We start from the raw sequence: 18,783 nt of genomic DNA, 5'->3' as shown, positions 1-18,783 counted from the left end.
CAAGGTTCCATCGTTCAAAATGGAAACCATTCGAACAATTCTTCCTTCCATCCAGGAAGGTCAATTCATGACCACGGTGGATTTAAAGGATGCGTATCTACATATTCCTATCCACAAGGAACATCATCGGTTCCTAAGGTTCGCATTCCTGGACAAGCATTACCAGTTCGTGGCGCTTCCTTTCGGATTAGCCACTGCTCCAAGGATTTTCACAAAGGTACTAGGGTCCCTTCTAGCGGTGCTAAGACCAAGGGGCATTGCAGTAGTACCTTACTTGGACGACATTCTGATTCAAGCGTCGTCCCTTCCTCAAGCAAAGGCTCACACGGACATAGTCCTGGCCTTTCTCAGATCTCACGGATGGAAAGTGAACGTGGAAAAGAGTTCTCTATCTCCGTCGACAAGAGTTCCCTTCTTGGGAACAATAATAGACTCCTTAGAAATGAGGATTTTTCTGACAGAGGCCAGAAAAACAAAACTTCTAAACTCTTGTCAAACACTTCATTCCGTTCCTCTTCCTTCCATAGCGCAGTGCATGGAAGTAATAGGTTTGATGGTAGCGGCAATGGACATAGTTCCTTTTGCGCGCATTCATCTAAGACCATTACAACTGTGCATGCTCAGTCAGTGGAATGGGGACTATACAGACTTGTCTCCGAAGATACAAGTAAATCAGAGGACCAGAGACTCACTCCGTTGGTGGCTGTCCCTGGACAACCTGTCACAAGGGATGACCTTCCGCAGACCAGAGTGGGTCATTGTCACGACCGACGCCAGTCTGATGGGCTGGGGCGCGGTCTGGGGATCCCTGAAAGCTCAGGGTCTTTGGTCTCGGGAAGAATCTCTTCTACCGATAAATATTCTGGAACTGAGAGCGATATTCAATGCTCTCAAGGCTTGGCCTCAGCTAGCAAAGGCCAAGTTCATACGGTTTCAATCAGACAACATGACGACTGTTGCGTACATCAACCATCAGGGGGGAACAAGGAGTTCCCTGGCGATGGAAGAAGTGACCAAAATCATTCAATGGGCGGAGACTCACTCCTGCCACCTGTCTGCAATCCACATCCCAGGAGTGGAAAATTGGGAAGCGGATTTTCTGAGTCGTCAGACATTACATCCGGGGGAGTGGGAACTCCATCCGGAAATCTTTGCCCAAATTACTCAACTGTGGGGCATTCCAGACATGGATCTGATGGCCTCTCGTCAGAACTTCAAGGTTCCTTGCTACGGGTCCAGATCCAGGGATCCCAAGGCGACTCTAGTAGATGCACTAGTAGCACCTTGGACCTTCAAACTAGCTTATGTATTCCCGCCGTTTCCTCTCATCCCCAGGCTGGTAGCCAGGATCAATCAGGAGAGGGCGTCGGTGATCTTGATAGCTCCTGCGTGGCCACGCAGGACTTGGTATGCAGATCTGGTGAATATGTCATCGGCTCCACCATGGAAGCTACCTTTGAGACGAGACCTTCTTGTTCAAGGTCCGTTCGAACATCCGAATCTGGTCTCACTCCAGCTGACTGCTTGGAGATTGAACGCTTGATCTTATCAAAACGAGGGTTCTCAGATTCTGTTATTGATACTCTTGTTCAGGCCAGAAAGCCTGTAACTAGAAAAATTTACCACAAAATATGGAAAAAATATATCTGCTGGTGTGAATCTAAAGGATTCCCTTGGGACAAGGTAAAGATTCCTAAGATTCTATCCTTTCTTCAAGAAGGATTGGAGAAAGGATTATCTGCAAGTTCCTTGAAGGGACAGATTTCTGCCTTGTCTGTGTTACTTCACAAAAAGCTGGCAGCTGTGCCAGATGTTCAAGCCTTTGTTCAGGCTCTGGTTAGAATCAAGCCTGTTTACAAACCTTTGACTCCTCCTTGGAGTCTCAACTTAGTTCTTTCAGTTCTTCAGGGGGTTCCGTTTGAACCCTTACATTCCGTTGATATTAAGTTATTATCTTGGAAAGTTTTGTTTTTGGTTGCAATTTCTTCTGCTAGAAGAGTTTCAGAATTATCTGCTCTGCAGTGTTCTCCTCCTTATCTGGTGTTCCATGCAGATAAGGTGGTTTTACGTACTAAACCTGGTTTTCTTCCAAAGGTTGTTTCTAACAAAAACATTAACCAGGAGATAGTCGTGCCTTCTTTGTGTCCGAAACCAGTTTCGAAGAAGGAACGTTTGTTGCACAATTTGGATGTTGTTCGCGCTCTAAAATTCTATTTAGATGCTACAAAGGATTTTAGACAAACATCTTCCTTGTTTGTTGTTTATTCTGGTAAAAGGAGAGGTCAAAAAGCAACTTCTACCTCTCTCTCTTTTTGGATTAAAAGCATCATCAGATTGGCTTACGAGACTGCCGGACGGCAGCCTCCTGAAAGAATCACAGCTCATTCCACTAGGGCTGTGGCTTCCACATGGGCCTTCAAGAACGAGGCTTCTGTTGATCAGATATGTAGGGCAGCGACTTGGTCTTCACTGCACACTTTTACCAAATTTTACAAGTTTGATACTTTTGCTTCTTCTGAGGCTATTTTTGGGAGAAAGGTTTTGCAAGCCGTGGTGCCTTCCATTTAGGTGACCTGATTTGCTCCCTCCCTTCATCCGTGTCCTAAAGCTTTGGTATTGGTTCCCACAAGTAAGGATGACGCCGTGGACCGGACACACCTATGTTGGAGAAAACAGAATTTATGTTTACCTGATAAATTACTTTCTCCAACGGTGTGTCCGGTCCACGGCCCGCCCTGGTTTTCTAATCAGGTCTGATATTTTATTTTCTTTAACTACAGTCACCACGGTATCATATGGTTTCTCCTATGCAAATATTCCTCCTTAACGTCGGTCGAATGACTGGGGTAGGCGGAGCCTAGGAGGGATCATGTGACCAGCTTTGCTGGGCTCTTTGCCATTTCCTGTTGGGGAAGAGAATATCCCACAAGTAAGGATGACGCCGTGGACCGGACACACCGTTGGAGAAAGTAATTTATCAGGTAAACATAAATTCTGTTTTCTTCAGAAGAGGCCAAAACTGAAGAGCTCTGAGAATCGCACGGAGTTCTAAAATATTGATTGGTAATCTCGCCTCTTGAGATTTCCAAACCCCTTGTGCTGTCAGAGATCCCCAGACAGCTCCCCAACCTGAAAGACTTGCATCTGTTGTGATCACAGTCCAGGTTGGACGAACAAAAGAGGCCCCCTGAACTAAACGATGGTGATATAACCACCAAGTCAGAGAAAGTCGAATATTGGGATTTAAGGATATTGATTGTGATATTGGCTCAGCATACAATGCTGAAGCGGTCTCATGTGAAAACGAGCAAAGGGGATCGCGTCCGATGCTGCAGTCATGAGGCCTAAAACCTCCATGCACATAGCTACTGAAGGGAATGATTGAAACTGACAAGCTGAAAACCAATTTCAGACGTCTTTTGTCTGTTAGAGACAAAGTCATGGATACTGAATCTATTTGGAATCCTAAAAAGGTTACCCTTGTCTGAGGAATCAAGGAACTTTTTGGTAAATTGATCCTCCAACCATGTTCTTGAAGAAACAACACTAGTTGATTTGTGTGAGATTCTGCAGAATGTAAAGACTGAGCAAGTACCAGGATATCGTCCAAATAAGGAAACACCGCAATACCCCGCTCTCTGATTACAGAGAGTAGGGCACCGAGAACCTTCGAAAAGATCCTTGGAGGTGTTGCTAGGCCAAAAGGAAGAGCAACAAATTGGTAATGCTTGTCTAGAAAAGAGAATCTCAGTAATTGATAATGATCTGGATGAATCGGAATATGAAGATATGCATCCTGTAAATCTATTGTGGACATATAATGCCCTTGCTGAACAAAAGGCAGAATAGTCCTTATAGTCACCATTTTGAATGTTGGTATTCTTACATAATGATTCAAAATCTTTAGATCCAGAACTGGTCTGAAAGAATCCTATTTCTTTGGAACAATGAACAGATTTGAATAAAACTCCAGACCCCGTTCCGGAAAGGGAACTGGCACAATTACCCCGGATAACTCCAGGTCTGAAACACACTTAAGGAAAGCCTGAGCCTTCACTGTGTTTACTGGAATGTGTGAGCGAGAGGCACTTCTCACAGGCGGTCTTACCTTGAAACCTATTCTGTACCCTTGAGAAACAATGTTCTGGATCCAATGATTTTGGATTGAATTGATCCAAACATCTTTGAAAAACCGTAGTCTGCCCCCTACCAGCTGCGCTGGAATGAGGGCCGCACCTTCATGAGGATTTGGGGGCTGCTTTTGGCTTTCTAAAAGGCTTGGATTTATTCCAGACTGGAGAATGCTTCCAATTGGAAACCGTTCCTTTAGGGGAAGGGTCAGATTTCTGTTCCTTATTCTGACGAAAGGAACGAAAATGGTTAGAAGCCCTAAATTTACCCTTAGACTTTTTATCCTAAGGCAAAAAAGCTCCCTTCCCCCCAGTAACAGTTGAAATAATAGAATCCAACTGAGAACCAGCATGGGACATCTTGCAATATGTAATAGAAAAAAACAACATATAAAGCAAAATTATCAATTTCCTTCTATGACAGATTCAGGAATGGGAAAAATGCAAACAGAATAAGCCTCTGGAAACCAGAAGCAAAAAGAAATAATGACTTAAATAATGTCAAAATTTGGCGCCAAGTATGACGCCCAATCTGACAAATATTTTTTTTCACCAAAAACGTCTGCAACAAACACGAGCGTCATAGATGACGCAACTACGTGCAAAACTCTCGGCGCCAACTAAGACGCCAGAAATGACAACATAACATCCACAAACGTAATTCTCGCGCCAAAAAAGTCTTGCTCCAAAAATGACGCAATAAATTATAGCATTTAGTGCTCCTGCGAGCCTAACAGCCCGCAATTTAGAAAGAAAGTCAATTGAATTTTTTTTTTTTTTTTTCATATATGCATGTCCCAAAAATGAAACTGACAGACTGTAAGAAGGAAATAAACTGATTAACCTGAATCATGGCAAATATAAGTATAAAACATATATTTAGAACTTTACATATAAAGTGCCAAACCATAGCTGAGAGTGTCATAAATAAAAGGAAACATACTTACCAAAACACACTCATCTACATAAAGTAGATAGCCAAACCAGTACTGAAACGAGAATCAGTAGAGGTAATGGTATATAAGAGTATATCGTCGATCTGAAAAGGGAGGTAGGAGAAGAATCTCTACGACCGATAACAGAGAACCTAAGAAATAGATCAACGATAGGATGATCATTGTATTCAAAAGGTAATACTCCTTTCACATCTCTCTGTCATTCACTGCACTCTGAGAGGAACCGGGCTTCAGCATGCTGAAAAGCGCATATCAACGTAGAAATCTAGCACAAACTTACTTCACCACCTCCATAGGAGGCAAAGTTTGTAAAACTGAATTGTGGGTGTGGTGAGGGGTGTATTTATAGTCATTTTGAGGTTTGGGAAACTTTGCCCCTCCTGGTAGGAATGTATATCCCATACGTCACTAGCTCATGGACTCTTGCCAATTACATGAAAGAAAAAAAAATGTATATCACTTGTATTTACATAGTTGGGCATATCATGGTGTGCTCATCTTGAGTCAATAACTGTATTTATTGGAGCATCCAGTTTATTTGGGTTTTATCCCAGAATATATATTTTAGCTTAAAAAAATGCTTGGATTTACCATCCCTTAAAATAAACTGGACTTTCAGTGACGAGTTTGTGTGAAGAAAAAAAAAAAAAAGGTTCTAAACCCGATCGTTCTGTGCCGCAGCCCCTTGCTAAAGTCAGTGCCTCTGGCCACAGTTCTCTTCTTTCTATTAGGTGATGTTTCCCCCTTTAAACCAATAGCCGTGCTAGTCATCTGAGAGTGTTCTGTGCCATGGGTGGCCAGAGGCACTGACTTTATTGAGGAGCCGCGGCACAGGAAGGGTGAGTTTAGCACCCTTATATTTTTTTTTTTACAAACTCATCATTGAAAGTCCAGTTTATTTTTTAAACTAAAAAATATATTCAGGGATAAACCCCAAATAAACTGGATGCGCCAATAAATAAAATGAATGACTCAAAATGAGCACACCATGATATGCCCAACTATGTAAATACAAGTGATACAATTACTACGTGAAATCAAGTCACAAACGTGATAAAATATCAAATGAAAAGTTTAAAAGTAATAAATTTGAATAAAAAGTTCAAATGAAGCTGCTCCTCTTCAAACGATAAAATGTCTCCCCCAACTGGTAGGCAGAGTGATCTAAAATAAAGAGATAAAAGAGGGTGCTCTAATAGTGAAGTATGTCTCCACAATCACAAAACAAACATATAGAGTATACAGAATACTCACAAACACGATGCATTCGGATGTGCAAATGAAGCAGGCTGAACTATCAGAGCCGTCCAGCTAACTCAAAATCCGGCATCAGCAAAACTGCAAAAGATCCGCCCAAAGTAAAGGTGATGTAGAACAATGCTGGGGTCTCTGAAACAGGTTTATCCGATGATGCACAGGTCAGAAAGAGGAACCAATATTCCACCCCCAGAAAAAGTACAACTGCTCATGGTTTGTTACAACGCGTTTCTCAGTACATGACTGTTTCCTCAGATGACAAATATACATAGAGCGTGAGCTTAAATACCTGACATCCACGGCGTGTTCGAGTCACTCCGCGTGTCCAAAGGTATGCGTCTTATGATTGGACAACAGTACTCGTCCGTATAATGAATTTCATTGGACTAGGCATGTAGGTGAGTTTTTAGCACTTTTATTTTTTTTATTTACAAACTCATCACTGAAAGTCCAGTTTATTTTTAGTGATTGTAAATCCAATCGTTTTTTTTAAATGCCTGGATTAATCATCACTTTAATGTTGAAAAAAGATGGTGATACTAAACAGGAGTGTTTTTTTTTATTTGTTTAGAAGTAGTGAATGTGCTTTTTTCTCTTGCAAGATGTATCGAGTCCACTGATTCATCCATACTTGTGGGATATTCTCCTTCTTTACAGAAAGTGGCAAAGAGAGCACCCACAGCAGAGCTGTCTATATAGCTCCTCCGTTAGCTCCACCCCCTAGTCATTCTCCTTGCCGACTCTAAGTACTAGGAAGGGTAAAGTGAGTGTGGTGACAAAAATGTTAGTTTTTATTTTCTCAAGCAAAAGTTTGTTATTTTAAATGGTACCGGTGTGTACTATTCACTCTCTGGCAGAAAAGGGATGAAGATTTCTGCAAGGAGGATGATGATCTTAGCACTTTGTAACTAAGATCCACTGCTGTTCTCACAAAGGCTGAGGAGTACAGGAAAACTTCAGTTGGGGGAACGGTTTGCATGCTAAGCTGCATTGAGGTATGTTCAGTCAATTTTTTTTCTAGACAGACTGTGATAATTCTAGAAAAGGCTGGCAATATCCCCATGAGGGAAGGGTATGCTGTATTCAGACACTTAGTAGGGAATCCCAGCTTGCATAAAGGGCTCAGTTGTTACTGGTGACATTTATAGGAAAAACGTTTTTTTATTGAAAGCTTAACGTTTTTTGAGGGACTTTAAGGGGTCATTGTGGCTTATTTAAGCGTTATTAACCCACATGGCTAGTTTAGAAACACTTTGTTGTGTTTCTTTTAGGCCCCACTAACATCAAATGAGGTGGGAGGGGCCTATTTTCGCGCCTCAGTTGTGCAGTTTCTTTTACTCTGAAGACATCCAGCTGCTTCTCCAGAGGGTCCTGCTGTGTTTGAGGGCCTAAAAGATGTTTTTTCCCCACAAATCTATCCTAAAGGGCAGGTAGGCGCCACAGCAGAGCTGTGGCAAGGTGCTGAATGCTTTTATACCGGTTTTTGACGTTTTGTCAATCTGGTTTTTACATTAAGGGGTTAATCGTTAATTAGTCTGGCTGTGCAAACTTACTAAGGCTTTATGATTCTACTGTAAAAATTTTGTAAAGTTTACTGCTTTTTTACACTGTTTTGCAGAGTTTGTGCATCTTTTTTTCTCTTAAAGGCACAGTACCGTTTTTTTCTAAGTATTATTTACTTTGAATAAAGTGTTTTCCAAACTTGCTTGTTTCATTACTAGCCTTTTTAACATGTCTGACATCAAGGAAAATCCTTGTTCAATGTGTTTAGAAGCAATTGTGGAACCCCCTCTTAGAATTGTCCCACTTGCACTGATATGTCTATAAATTATAAAGAGCATATTATAGCACTTAAAAATATAGCAATAGATGATTATCAGACAGAAGGAAATGAGGGTTTGCCATCTAGCTCTCCCCAAGTGTCACAACCGGTAACGCCCGCACAACTGACACCAAGTACCTCTAGTTCGTCAACTTCATTTACTTTACAAGACATGGCCACAGTTATGAATACAACCCTCACAGAGGTTTTATCCAAACTGCCTGGTTTACAAGGAATGCGTGACAGCTCTGGGTTAAGAACAAATGCTGAGCCTTCTGACGTATCCGATATACCCTCACAATGTTCTGAAGTAGGGGTAAGGGATTTGCTATCTGAGGGAGAGATTTCTGATTCAGGAAAGACGCTCCCTCAGACAGATTCTGTTATGACGGCCTTTAAATTTAAGCTTGAACACCTCCTCTTGTTGCTCAGGGAGGTATTAGCGACTCTGGATGATTGTGACCCTATAGTGGTCCCAGAGAAATTGTGTAAAATGGACAAATACTTAGAGGTTCCTGTTTACACTGATGTTTTTCCAGTCCCTAAGAGGATTGTGAATATTGTTACTAAGGAGTGGAATAGACCAGGTATACCGTTCGCTCCCCCTCCTGTTTGTAAGAAAATGTTTCCCATATCTGACACCATGCGGGACTCGTGGCAGACGGTCCCTAAGGTGGAGGGAGCTATTTCTACTCTTGCTAAGCGTACAACTATACCTATCAAAGACAGTTGTGCTTTCAAAGATCCTATGGATAAAAAATTAGAGGGTCTCCTAAAGAAAATTTTTGTTCATCAAGGTTTTCTTCTCCAACCTAGTGCGTGCATTGTTCCTGTAACTACTGCAGTTGCTTTCTGGTTTGAGGCTCTAGAAGAGGCTCTTCAGATGGAGACTCCATTAGAGGATATTATGGATAGAATTAAGGCCCTTAAGTTGGCTAATTCTTTCATTACAGATGCCGCTTTCCAACTGGCTAAATTACCGGCAAAGAATTCAGGTTTTGCCATTTTAGCACGCAGGGCGTTATGGCTTAAGTCCTGGTCTGCTGATGTGTCATCAAAATCTAAACTTTTGAACATCCCTTTCAAAGGAAAGACCCTATTCGGGCCTGAACTGAAAGAGATTATTTCAGACATCACTGGAGGGAAAGGCCATGCCCTCCCTCAGGATAAGAAAAATAAAATGAGGACCAAACAAAATAATTTTCGTTCCTTTCGGAACTTCAAGGGTGGTCCCGTTTCAGCTTCCCCTGCTGCAAAGCAAGAGGGGAAATTTGCCCAATCCAAGTCAGTCTGGAGACCTAACCAGGCTTGGAACAAGGGTAAACAGGCCAAGAAGCCTGCTGCTGACTCCAAGACAGCATGAAGGGGTAGCCCCCAATCCGGGAGCGGATCTAGTAGGGGGCAGACTCTCTCTCTTCGCTCAGGCTTGGGCAAGAGATGTTCACAATTCCTGGGCGTTAGAAATTGTGTCCCAGGGATATCTTCTGGACTTCAAAGACTCCCCCCCCCAAGGGGGAGATTTCACATTTCTCAATTGTCTGCAAACCAGACAAAGAGAGAGGCGTTCTTACACTGTGTAGAAGACCTACATACCATGGGAGTGATCCGCCCAGTTCCAAAAGCGGAACAAGGGCTAGGTTTTTACTCAAACCTGTTTTTGGTTCCCAAAAAAGAGGGAACTTTCAGACCAATCTTGGATCTCAAAATTCTAAACAAATTCCTCATAGTACCATCATTCAAGATGGAGACTATTTGGACTATTTTACCTCTGATCCAGGAGGGTCAATATATGACTACCGTGGACTTAAAGGATGCGTATCTACACATCCCTATTCACAGAGATCATTATCAATTCCTCAGATTCACCTTTCTGGACAGGCATTACCAGTTTGTGGCCCTTCCCTTCGGGTTGGCCATGGCTCCCAGAATTTTCACAAAGGTGCTAGGGTCCCTTTTGGCGGTTCTAATACCGCGGGGCATAGCAGTGGAGTCTTATCTAGACGACATCTTAATTCAGGCGTCGACTTTCCAGCTAACCAAGTCTCACACGGACATCGTGTTGGCTTTTTTGAGATCTCACGGGTGGAAGGTGAACATAAAAAAAAGAGTTCTCTCTTCCCTCTCACAAGTTTCTCCTTCCTAGGGACTCTGATAGACTCGGTAGAAATGAAAATATTTCTGACGGAGGTCAGAAAATCAAAACTCTTAACCACTTGCCGAGCTCTTCATTCCATTCCTCGGCCATCAGTGGCTCAGTGTATGGAGGTAATCGGACTCATGGTAGCGGCAATGGACATAGTTCCTTTTGCCCGCCTACACCTCAGACCACTGCAACTATGCATGCTCAAACAGTGGAATGTTGATTATGCAGATTTATCTCCTCAAATACATTTGGATCAGGAGACCAGAGATTCAGGACCACCTGTCTCAGGGAATGTGTTTCCGCAGGCCAGAGTGGCTCATAGTAACGACAGATGCCAGCCTGCTAGGCTGGGGTGCAGTCTGGAACTCCCTGAAAGCACAGGGCTTATGGTCTCGGGAGGAAACTCTCCTCCCGATAAACATTCTAGAACTGAGAGCGATATTCAATGCGCGATGATGGAGGTAACCAAAATAATCCAATGGGCAGAGACTGACTCTTGCCATCTTTCAGCAATCCATATCCCAGGGGTAGAGAACTGGGAGGCGGATTTCCTAAGTCGTCAGACTTTTCATCCGGGGGAGTAGGAGCTCTATCCGGAAGTATTTGCCCAGCTGACTCAGCTATGGGGCACACCAGAATTGGATCTGATGGCGTCCCGTCAGAACGCCAAGCTTCCTTGTTATGGGTCCAGGTCCCAGGATCCCCAGGCGGTACTGATAGATGCTCTAGCAGTGCCCTGGTCCTTCAATCTGGCCTATGTATTTCCAACGTTTCCTCTCCTCCCACGTCTGGTTGCCAGAATCAAGCAGGAGAGAGCTTCAGTGATTCTGATAGCGCCTGCGTGGCCACGCAGGACTTGGTATGCAGACCTAGTGGACATGTCATCTGTTCCACCGTGGACTCTGCCAATGAGGCAGGACCTTCTAATCCAAGGTCCATTCAAGCATCCAAATCTAATTTCTCTGCGTCTGACTGCTTGGAGATTGAACACCTGATTTTATCAAAGCCTGGTTTCTCTGAGTCGGTCATTGATACCCTGATTCAAGCTAGAAAGCCTGTCACCAGGAAAATCTATCATAAGATTTGGCGCAAATATCTTTATTGGTGTGAATCCAAGGGTTACTCATGGAGTAAGATTAGGATTCCTAGAATATTGTCTTTTCTCCAAGAAGGATTGGAGAAGGGATTATCAGCTAGCTCCTTAAAAGGACAGATTTCTGCTTTGTCTATTCTTTTACACAAGCGTCTGGCAGATGTCCCATACGTTCAAGCATTTAGTCAGGCTTTAGTCAGAATCAAACCTGTATTCAAACCTGTTGTTCCGCCATGGAGCCTAAACTTAGTTCTTAAAGTTCTTCAAGGGGTTCCATTTGAACCTATGCATTCCATAGATATGAAGCTTCTATCTTGGAAAGTTCTGTTTTTAGTAGCTATCTCTTCGGCTCGAAGAGTTTCTGAGTTATCTGCTTTACAGTGTGACTAACCTTATCTTCTTTTCCATTGCGTACCAAACCTGGATTCCTTCCTAAGGTTGTTTCTAATAGGAATATCAATCAGGAAATTGTTGTTCCTTTGCTGTGTCCTAATCCTTCTAAGAAGGAACGTCTGTTGCACAATCTTGATGTGGTTCGTGCTTTAAAGTTCTACTTACAAGCAACCAAAGATTTCCGTCAAACATCTTCATTGTTTGTTGTTAATTCTGTAAGCGGAGAGGCCAAAAGGCTATGGCTACCTCTTTCTTTTTGGCTGAAAAGCATCATACGTTTGGCTTATGAGACTGCTGGCCAGCAGCCTCCTGAAAGTATTACTGCTCATTCTACTAGAGCAGTGGCTTCCACATGGGCTTTTAAAAATGAGGCTTCTGTTGAACAGATTTGTATGGCGGCGACTTGGTCTTCGCTTCATACTTTTTCCAAATTTTCCAAATTCGATACTTTTGCTTCTTCGGAGGCTATTTTTGGGAGAAAGGTTCTACAAGCAGTGGTGCCTTCCGTTTAAGGTACCTGTCTTGTCCCTCCCTTCATCCGTGTCCTAAAGCTTTGGTATTGGTATCCCATAAGTATGGATGAATCCGTGGACTCGATACATCTTGCAAGAGAAAACAGAATTTATGCTTACCTGATGAATTTCTTTCTCTTGCGATGTATCGAGTCCACGGCCCGCCCTGTCTATTTAAGACAGGTAGTATATTTTTATTTATAAAACTTCAGTCACCTCTGCACCCTATAGTTTCTCCTTTTTCTTCCTAGCCTTCGGTCGAATGACTGGGGGGTGGAGCTAAGGGAGGAGCTATATAGACAGCTCTGCTGTGGGTGCTCTCTTTGCCATTTCCTGTAAGGAAGGAGAATATCCCACAAGTATGGATGAATCCGTGGACTCGATACATCGCAAGAGAGAGAAATTTATCAGGTAAGCATAAATTCTGTTTTTGTAATAATGAATTTTGGTACTGTGTACACAGGACTTATCTTTTATTTATTTTTGTGATTGTGTTCAGGAAATTACATTTGTCTGTATTTGTTGAAAATAATGTTAGCAAGGTGAGTAGGTGGGCCAAATATGAGATTTCATGTTGAAGCAGATCTTGGTAGCATTTTTCAAGAGTGCTATTGCCTGTAATTACATGGTTTGGTATGTTTTAGGATTGATGTGACCCTGCAATATATTGGAGACTTTTTTTCTTTTTTATTGTTTCTTAGAGGGATAGTTTTACAGATGAAGATACGGGTGTTAGAACTAAGAAAGGTAAGAGTGAAGAAATGTACCATATATAGGATAAATGTCATGGGAAACTATTAAAGGGACAGGCTACACCAGAATTTGTATTGTTTTAAAAGATAGATAATCCCTTTATTACCCATTCCCTAGTTTTGCATAACCAACACAGTTATAATTCACGTTTTACCTCTGTGATTATCTTGTATCTAAGCCTCTGCAAACTGCCCCTTATTTCAGTTCTTTTGACAGACTTGCATTTTAGTCAATCAGTGCTGGCTCCTAGGAACTCCACGTGCGTGAGCACAGTGTTATCTATATGAAACACATGAACTAACACCCTCTATTGCTGAAAAACTGTCAAAATGCCCTGAGCTAAGAGGTGGCCTTCAAGGGCTTAGAAATTAGCATATCAACCTCCTAGGTTTAGCTTTCAACTAAGAATACCAAAAGAACAAAGCAAAATTGGTGATAGAAGTAAATTGGAAAATTGTTTAAAATTACATGGCCTATCTTAATCATGGAAGTTTGTTTTGGACTAGACTGTCCCTTTTAAACATTATTACATTTTTTGGTAAATTTATTTATTGTGGTAGTAGTGATACATTAATATTAATTAACTTGTCCCTTTAAACAAATACCTCAACTCAAGAAAGTTTTATGTTTGTACTATGCACTTTATATTTCATTATTTAACCAAAAATCAAAATGATACAAAGTGTGGAAGACTGGATACTAATACAAAGCATAAAGAAGTAGTGAATAACAAACATGGTATTAGGGGGAAAATAAATACTGTAAGTCTGGAGCAGTCTACCAACAGGTCCAGTGTATCGCAAAAAAGCCAGCTGATACATGAGGTAGTTCAAGGCTGGAGCAAACTGTTGCATATTGATTTGAGCACAATACAGCAAGCAAAGCAGGATAATACATAGGTATTAGTCAGGAAGAGATTAATCTATCAGTTTCTAATAAACATAGAGAACAACAGAGAGGGGTTTTCTTGGGTATTCAGACATGGGTCAGGAGGCGCCTGGGTGTCATGCACAGAATCAGCAGAAAACAAAATGTATGCTTGCATAATAATTTATTTTCTTTCCTGGCATGTAGAGTCCGCGAATCCATTCAATTACTAGTGCAAATTCAACTCCTTTGCCACCAGGTGGAGGCAAAGAGCACCCCAGCAGAGCTGTTAAGTGTCACTTCCCTTACCCATAATCCCCAGTCATTCGGCCGAAGGAAAATGGAAAAAGAAGATAACACAAGGGTATAGAGGAGCCTGAGGTTTAGAAAATGACAAAGCCGTCTTGAATTAATAAGGGCGGGTCGGGGACTCTCCATGCCAGGAAAGAAAATAAATGCTCCGCGTCGAATGTCTTGAAGATGGACCCGCTCCACGTCGTATGGATGAAGATAGAAGATGCCGTCTGGATGAAGACTTCTGCCCGTCTGGAGGACCACTTCGCCCGGCTTGGATGAAGACTTCTCCTGGCTTCGTTGAGGACTTCGGCCCGGTTGGATGAAGACTTCTGCCGCTTCCTTGAGGATGGATGTCCGATCTTCAGAACAGTAAGTTGATCTTCAACTAACTGCCCTTTTGAGGGCAATGCCCATCCAAATGCCCTTTTCAGGGCAATGGGGAGCTTAGTTTTTTTTAGATAGTATTTTATTTGGGGGGGTTGGTTGTGTGGGTGGTGGGTTTTACTGTTGTGGGGGTTGTTTGTATTTTTTTTTTACAGGTAGAAGAGCTAATTTCTTTGGGGCAATTCCCCAGCAAAAGCCCCTTTTAAGGGCTATTGGTAGTTTAGTTAATCGTTTTTAATTTAGTAAATTTATTTAATTGTAGTGTTAGGTGTTATTGTAAGTTAGGTTAGGTTTTATTTTACAGGTACTTTTGTATTTATTTTAGCTAGGTAGTTATCAAATAGTTAATAACTATTTAGCAACTATTCTACCTAGTTAAAATAAATACAAATTTGCCTGTAAAATAAAAATAAACCCTAAGCTAGCTACAATGTAACTATTAGTTATAGTGTAGCTAGCTTAGGGTTTATTTTATAGGTAAGTATTTAGTTTTAAATAGGAATAATTTAGTTAATGATAGTAATTTTATTTAGATTTATTTAAATTATATTTGTTAGGGGGTGTTAGGGTTAGACTTAGGTTTAGGGGTTAATGAATTTAGAATAGTGGCGGCGACGTTGGGGCGGCAGATTAGGGGTTAATAAATGTAGGAAGGTTGCAGCGACATTGGGAGAGGGAGATTAGGGGTTAATAAATATAATGTAGGTGGCGGCGATGTTGGGGGCAGCAGATTAGGGGTTAATACATATAATGTAGGTGTCGGCGGTGTCCGGAGCAGCAGATTAGGGGGTTAATAAGTGTAAGATTAGGGGTGTTTAGACTCGGGGTTCATGTTAGGGTGTTAGGTGTAAACATAAATTTTATTTCCACATAGGAATCAATGGGGCTGCGTTACTGAATTTTACGCTGCTTTTTTGCAGGTGTTAGACTTTTTTTCAGACAGCTCTCCCCGTTGATTCCTATGGAGAAATCGTGCACGAGCACGTACAACCAGCTCACTGCTGACTTAAGCAGCGCTGGTATTGGAGTGCGGTAAGGAGCACAATTTTGCTCAACGCTCACTTCTTGTCTTTTAACGCCGGGTTTGTATAAACCCGTAATACCAGCGCTGCAGGTAAGTGAGTGGTGAGGTGAGAGAAAACTGCTCGTTAGCACCGCATAGCCTCTAACGCAACTCGTAATCTCGCCGATAGCTAGTGTATAAATATCTCTCCAAAATTATTGTCGCCCAAAAAATCCATATATAATAAATATAAATATATATATATACACACACATACATACAGGATACCTATTATATGCAGAAAAGAGGTACAGCTATGGACTCCAATGTGGCCCCTTCATATGCCAATTTGTTTGAGTGGTTTTCAGAACAGATATGTCTATGGTAAACACCTATTTAAAAGTGAATGTAAGCTTTGGCTTAGATATATAGACAATTTTTTTGGCATATGGGGGGTCCATTGGAGTCCCTGCTACAATTTGTTGACGACAATATGTCTGTCAGGTCTGAAATGTACCCTTACCCATTCTTATAAAAAAAAAATCAGCTTTCTGGATACTATAGTATATTAACAGTCTTTCACTCAATACTCAAGTCAAATGTTACGCACACAAAGGATTGTTAAAGATCAATAAAAGCTCTCTGATAGGTTAGTCTATGGGTGATTAGTTTATAAAAATAGGGTACCCAAAGAGATTAATTGATAAAACTATTGATGATTTAACTATTGATAAAAGTAAAGAAATACAATTAATTGAGAGAAATAATAAGAACAGATTGTTTTGTTTTTTCTATGAAATATAGTGATATGAGTAAAGACATATTTTAGAATTGTAAGAAAACCTTGGTATCTTCTATCCAAATATAATCCTGAAGTTGAGTCACTCAAATTGCCCCCTATGTCCTCGTACCGTAGGGTACGGAACCTCAGATAATTCAGTTAGAGCTGATGTTGGTACTACTAAACCTGCTACTATTAACTATTTAACTACTGCTAACAAGGGATGTTAGCCCTGTTTACATTGTGTACAGTGTAACTCCATCATCAAGGGTAAATACCTAGCTCAGAATGACAAAATAAAGCAATTGAAAATTAATGGCCTGTACACCAGCCAATGCCATCTATTTACATAAATGCCTATGTGGGCTATGTTACATTGGCGAGACCACCCAGGCCATCAGGGATAGATTCTGCCAGCATAAAACTATTAGATCTATTAGATCCAAGGATATGACTTTACTGGTCTCTGCACACTTTACACAAATGGTTCACACAGTCAGTCAGCTTAATTTCCAGGCCATAGACCATATTCCCCAGTATAGGAGAGGGGGGGGGGTAGAGAACTGGCTAAAACAAAAGGAAGTCTGGTGGATTCAATTTTTGAACACCCTTTATTCAAACGGTCTGAATAGGGATTATGATTTCCATTTGTTTTATATAGTGATATATTTTTTTTTATTTTTAAAAAGTTTTTATAATGTTTCTACTGATACCACTAGATGTCACTGTCTCAAGAAAAAAAAGAGAAGAGTCAACAACACTATTCCCATAGGGGGCACTTCCTATAACCATAACCTATTGTGGAGTATCACTATGGTAGATATAATAAATTATACCATACACAACACATACGTGAAGACTAGAAATACAAACAAATGTACAACATGTATACAGAGTCTTTAGTGTTCAAAATCCAACTGGAGGCAGCACTCTGTCAAAAGGATGTTCAATCCCTGATGGTGATTAATCTGGAAAAGAGGAGACACAGAGGCGCCAATATGGCCTAATAACTTATACACAGGTGTAGAACAATGAGACGTGAAGTGGTACTCGCAAAAATGGAGCACCCTAAGGTGCAAGTGGTGCAGGCTGGATCAGTTAGCAGTTGTACAGCTCACTATATATCCACAATGGAGACACTCAGGTGATAGCAGCAAAACAGCAGGCCAAACTTCTATCCCTGTGGGTGATATAAAAAACACCCATGGCCCAGTACAGTTTAAATATAGATGAATTCGCAATTATTGGTCAAACTCACAGTTAGTAGCGCACCTCCAGGTGCAGTATAAGCAAACTGGAACCTCCTCAGTCGCCCAGTAGACTGTGCTCAGGCTTAAGTAGACTACACACGCCGTGTATATTATTATATACTGTATGTGTATGTATATATATATATATATATATATATATATATATATATATATATATATTTATATTATTTCTATCAGAAAGATATGTAGATATGTATTGCATCTCGCAACACGCGTTTCACCCTCATTGGTGTGTAGATTCAGGGCTTCATCCGGCTTGCCCTGAATCTACACTCCAATGAGGGTGAAACGCGCGTTGCTAGATGCAATCAGTTTGTGAGAGGGTTACAGCTGTACCCTTTATGTCTTTTGCTTACTGGAGATACTGGAATCACAGTGGTGGTTGAGAAGCAGGTACACTCACGGATGGGAAACCGTCACAGCGGCAGAAAATAAAAGGAGGAACGGATGACATCAACAAAAGCTGTCTTGTAAGTAGGATATACAAGCAAGTTAACTAAGAATCTACAATCAAGGTAAGCGCAGGACAAGTGAAGCTGCGTTAGCAAACTGCATGATAAGATATCCATAATGGAGTTATATGAGCCTACCTGGTGAGGCGCAAGTCTTTATGCAATATGACCTGAGGACTTCTTTGTCCTTTTTGGTTGAGGAGCTTGATTCGCTTGGCCTATGAGACAGCGGGACATAAGCCTCCTCAGAGGATCACGGCTCATTCAACTAGAGCTGTGGCTTCCTCTTGGGCCTTCAAGAATGAGGCCTCTATGGAGCAAATTTGTAAGGCGGCTACCTGATCCTCAATTAACACTTTTACAAAGTTTTACAAATTTGAAGTTTTTGCTTCTGCAGGAGCTGTTTTTGGGAGAAAGGTTTTGTAGGCTGTGGTGCCCTCAGATTAGGGTCCGCCTTTTATCCTCCCGGTTTCATTTAGTGTCCTCTAGAGCTTAGGTATTTGTTCCCACAAGTAATGAATGAAGCTGTGGACTCTCCTCCCCTTTTACCTGATAATTTCATTTCCTTCGTGGGGAGGAGAGTCCATGGCTCCCGCCCATATCTCCGATGGGCAGAGCTAAATTTAATTAATCTTCTGGCACCATTTATACCCTGATATTTCTCTTACT

The 18,783-nt window shown here is 41.5% G+C and overlaps 1 protein-coding gene across 1 annotated transcript in view; it reads left to right on the top strand.

The window, feature by feature from the left end:
* Nucleotides 1-18,783, top strand: part of MSTO1 (misato mitochondrial distribution and morphology regulator 1) — a 187,857-nt gene that overhangs the window by 40,052 nt on the left and 129,022 nt on the right. Inside the window, exon 5 of the mRNA XM_053703175.1 lies at nt 13,008-13,053. Coding sequence (XP_053559150.1) covers nt 13,008-13,053 — 46 coding nt within the window. The remainder of the gene's footprint in view (nt 1-13,007; nt 13,054-18,783) is intronic.

The sequence above is a fragment of the Bombina bombina genome, chromosome 1, assembly GCF_027579735.1.
Source record: "Bombina bombina isolate aBomBom1 chromosome 1, aBomBom1.pri, whole genome shotgun sequence".
NCBI lineage: Eukaryota > Metazoa > Chordata > Amphibia > Anura > Bombinatoridae > Bombina > Bombina bombina.
The sequence above is the reverse complement of the archived record's forward strand: the minus strand, read 5'-3'. Positions and strand labels throughout refer to the sequence as shown.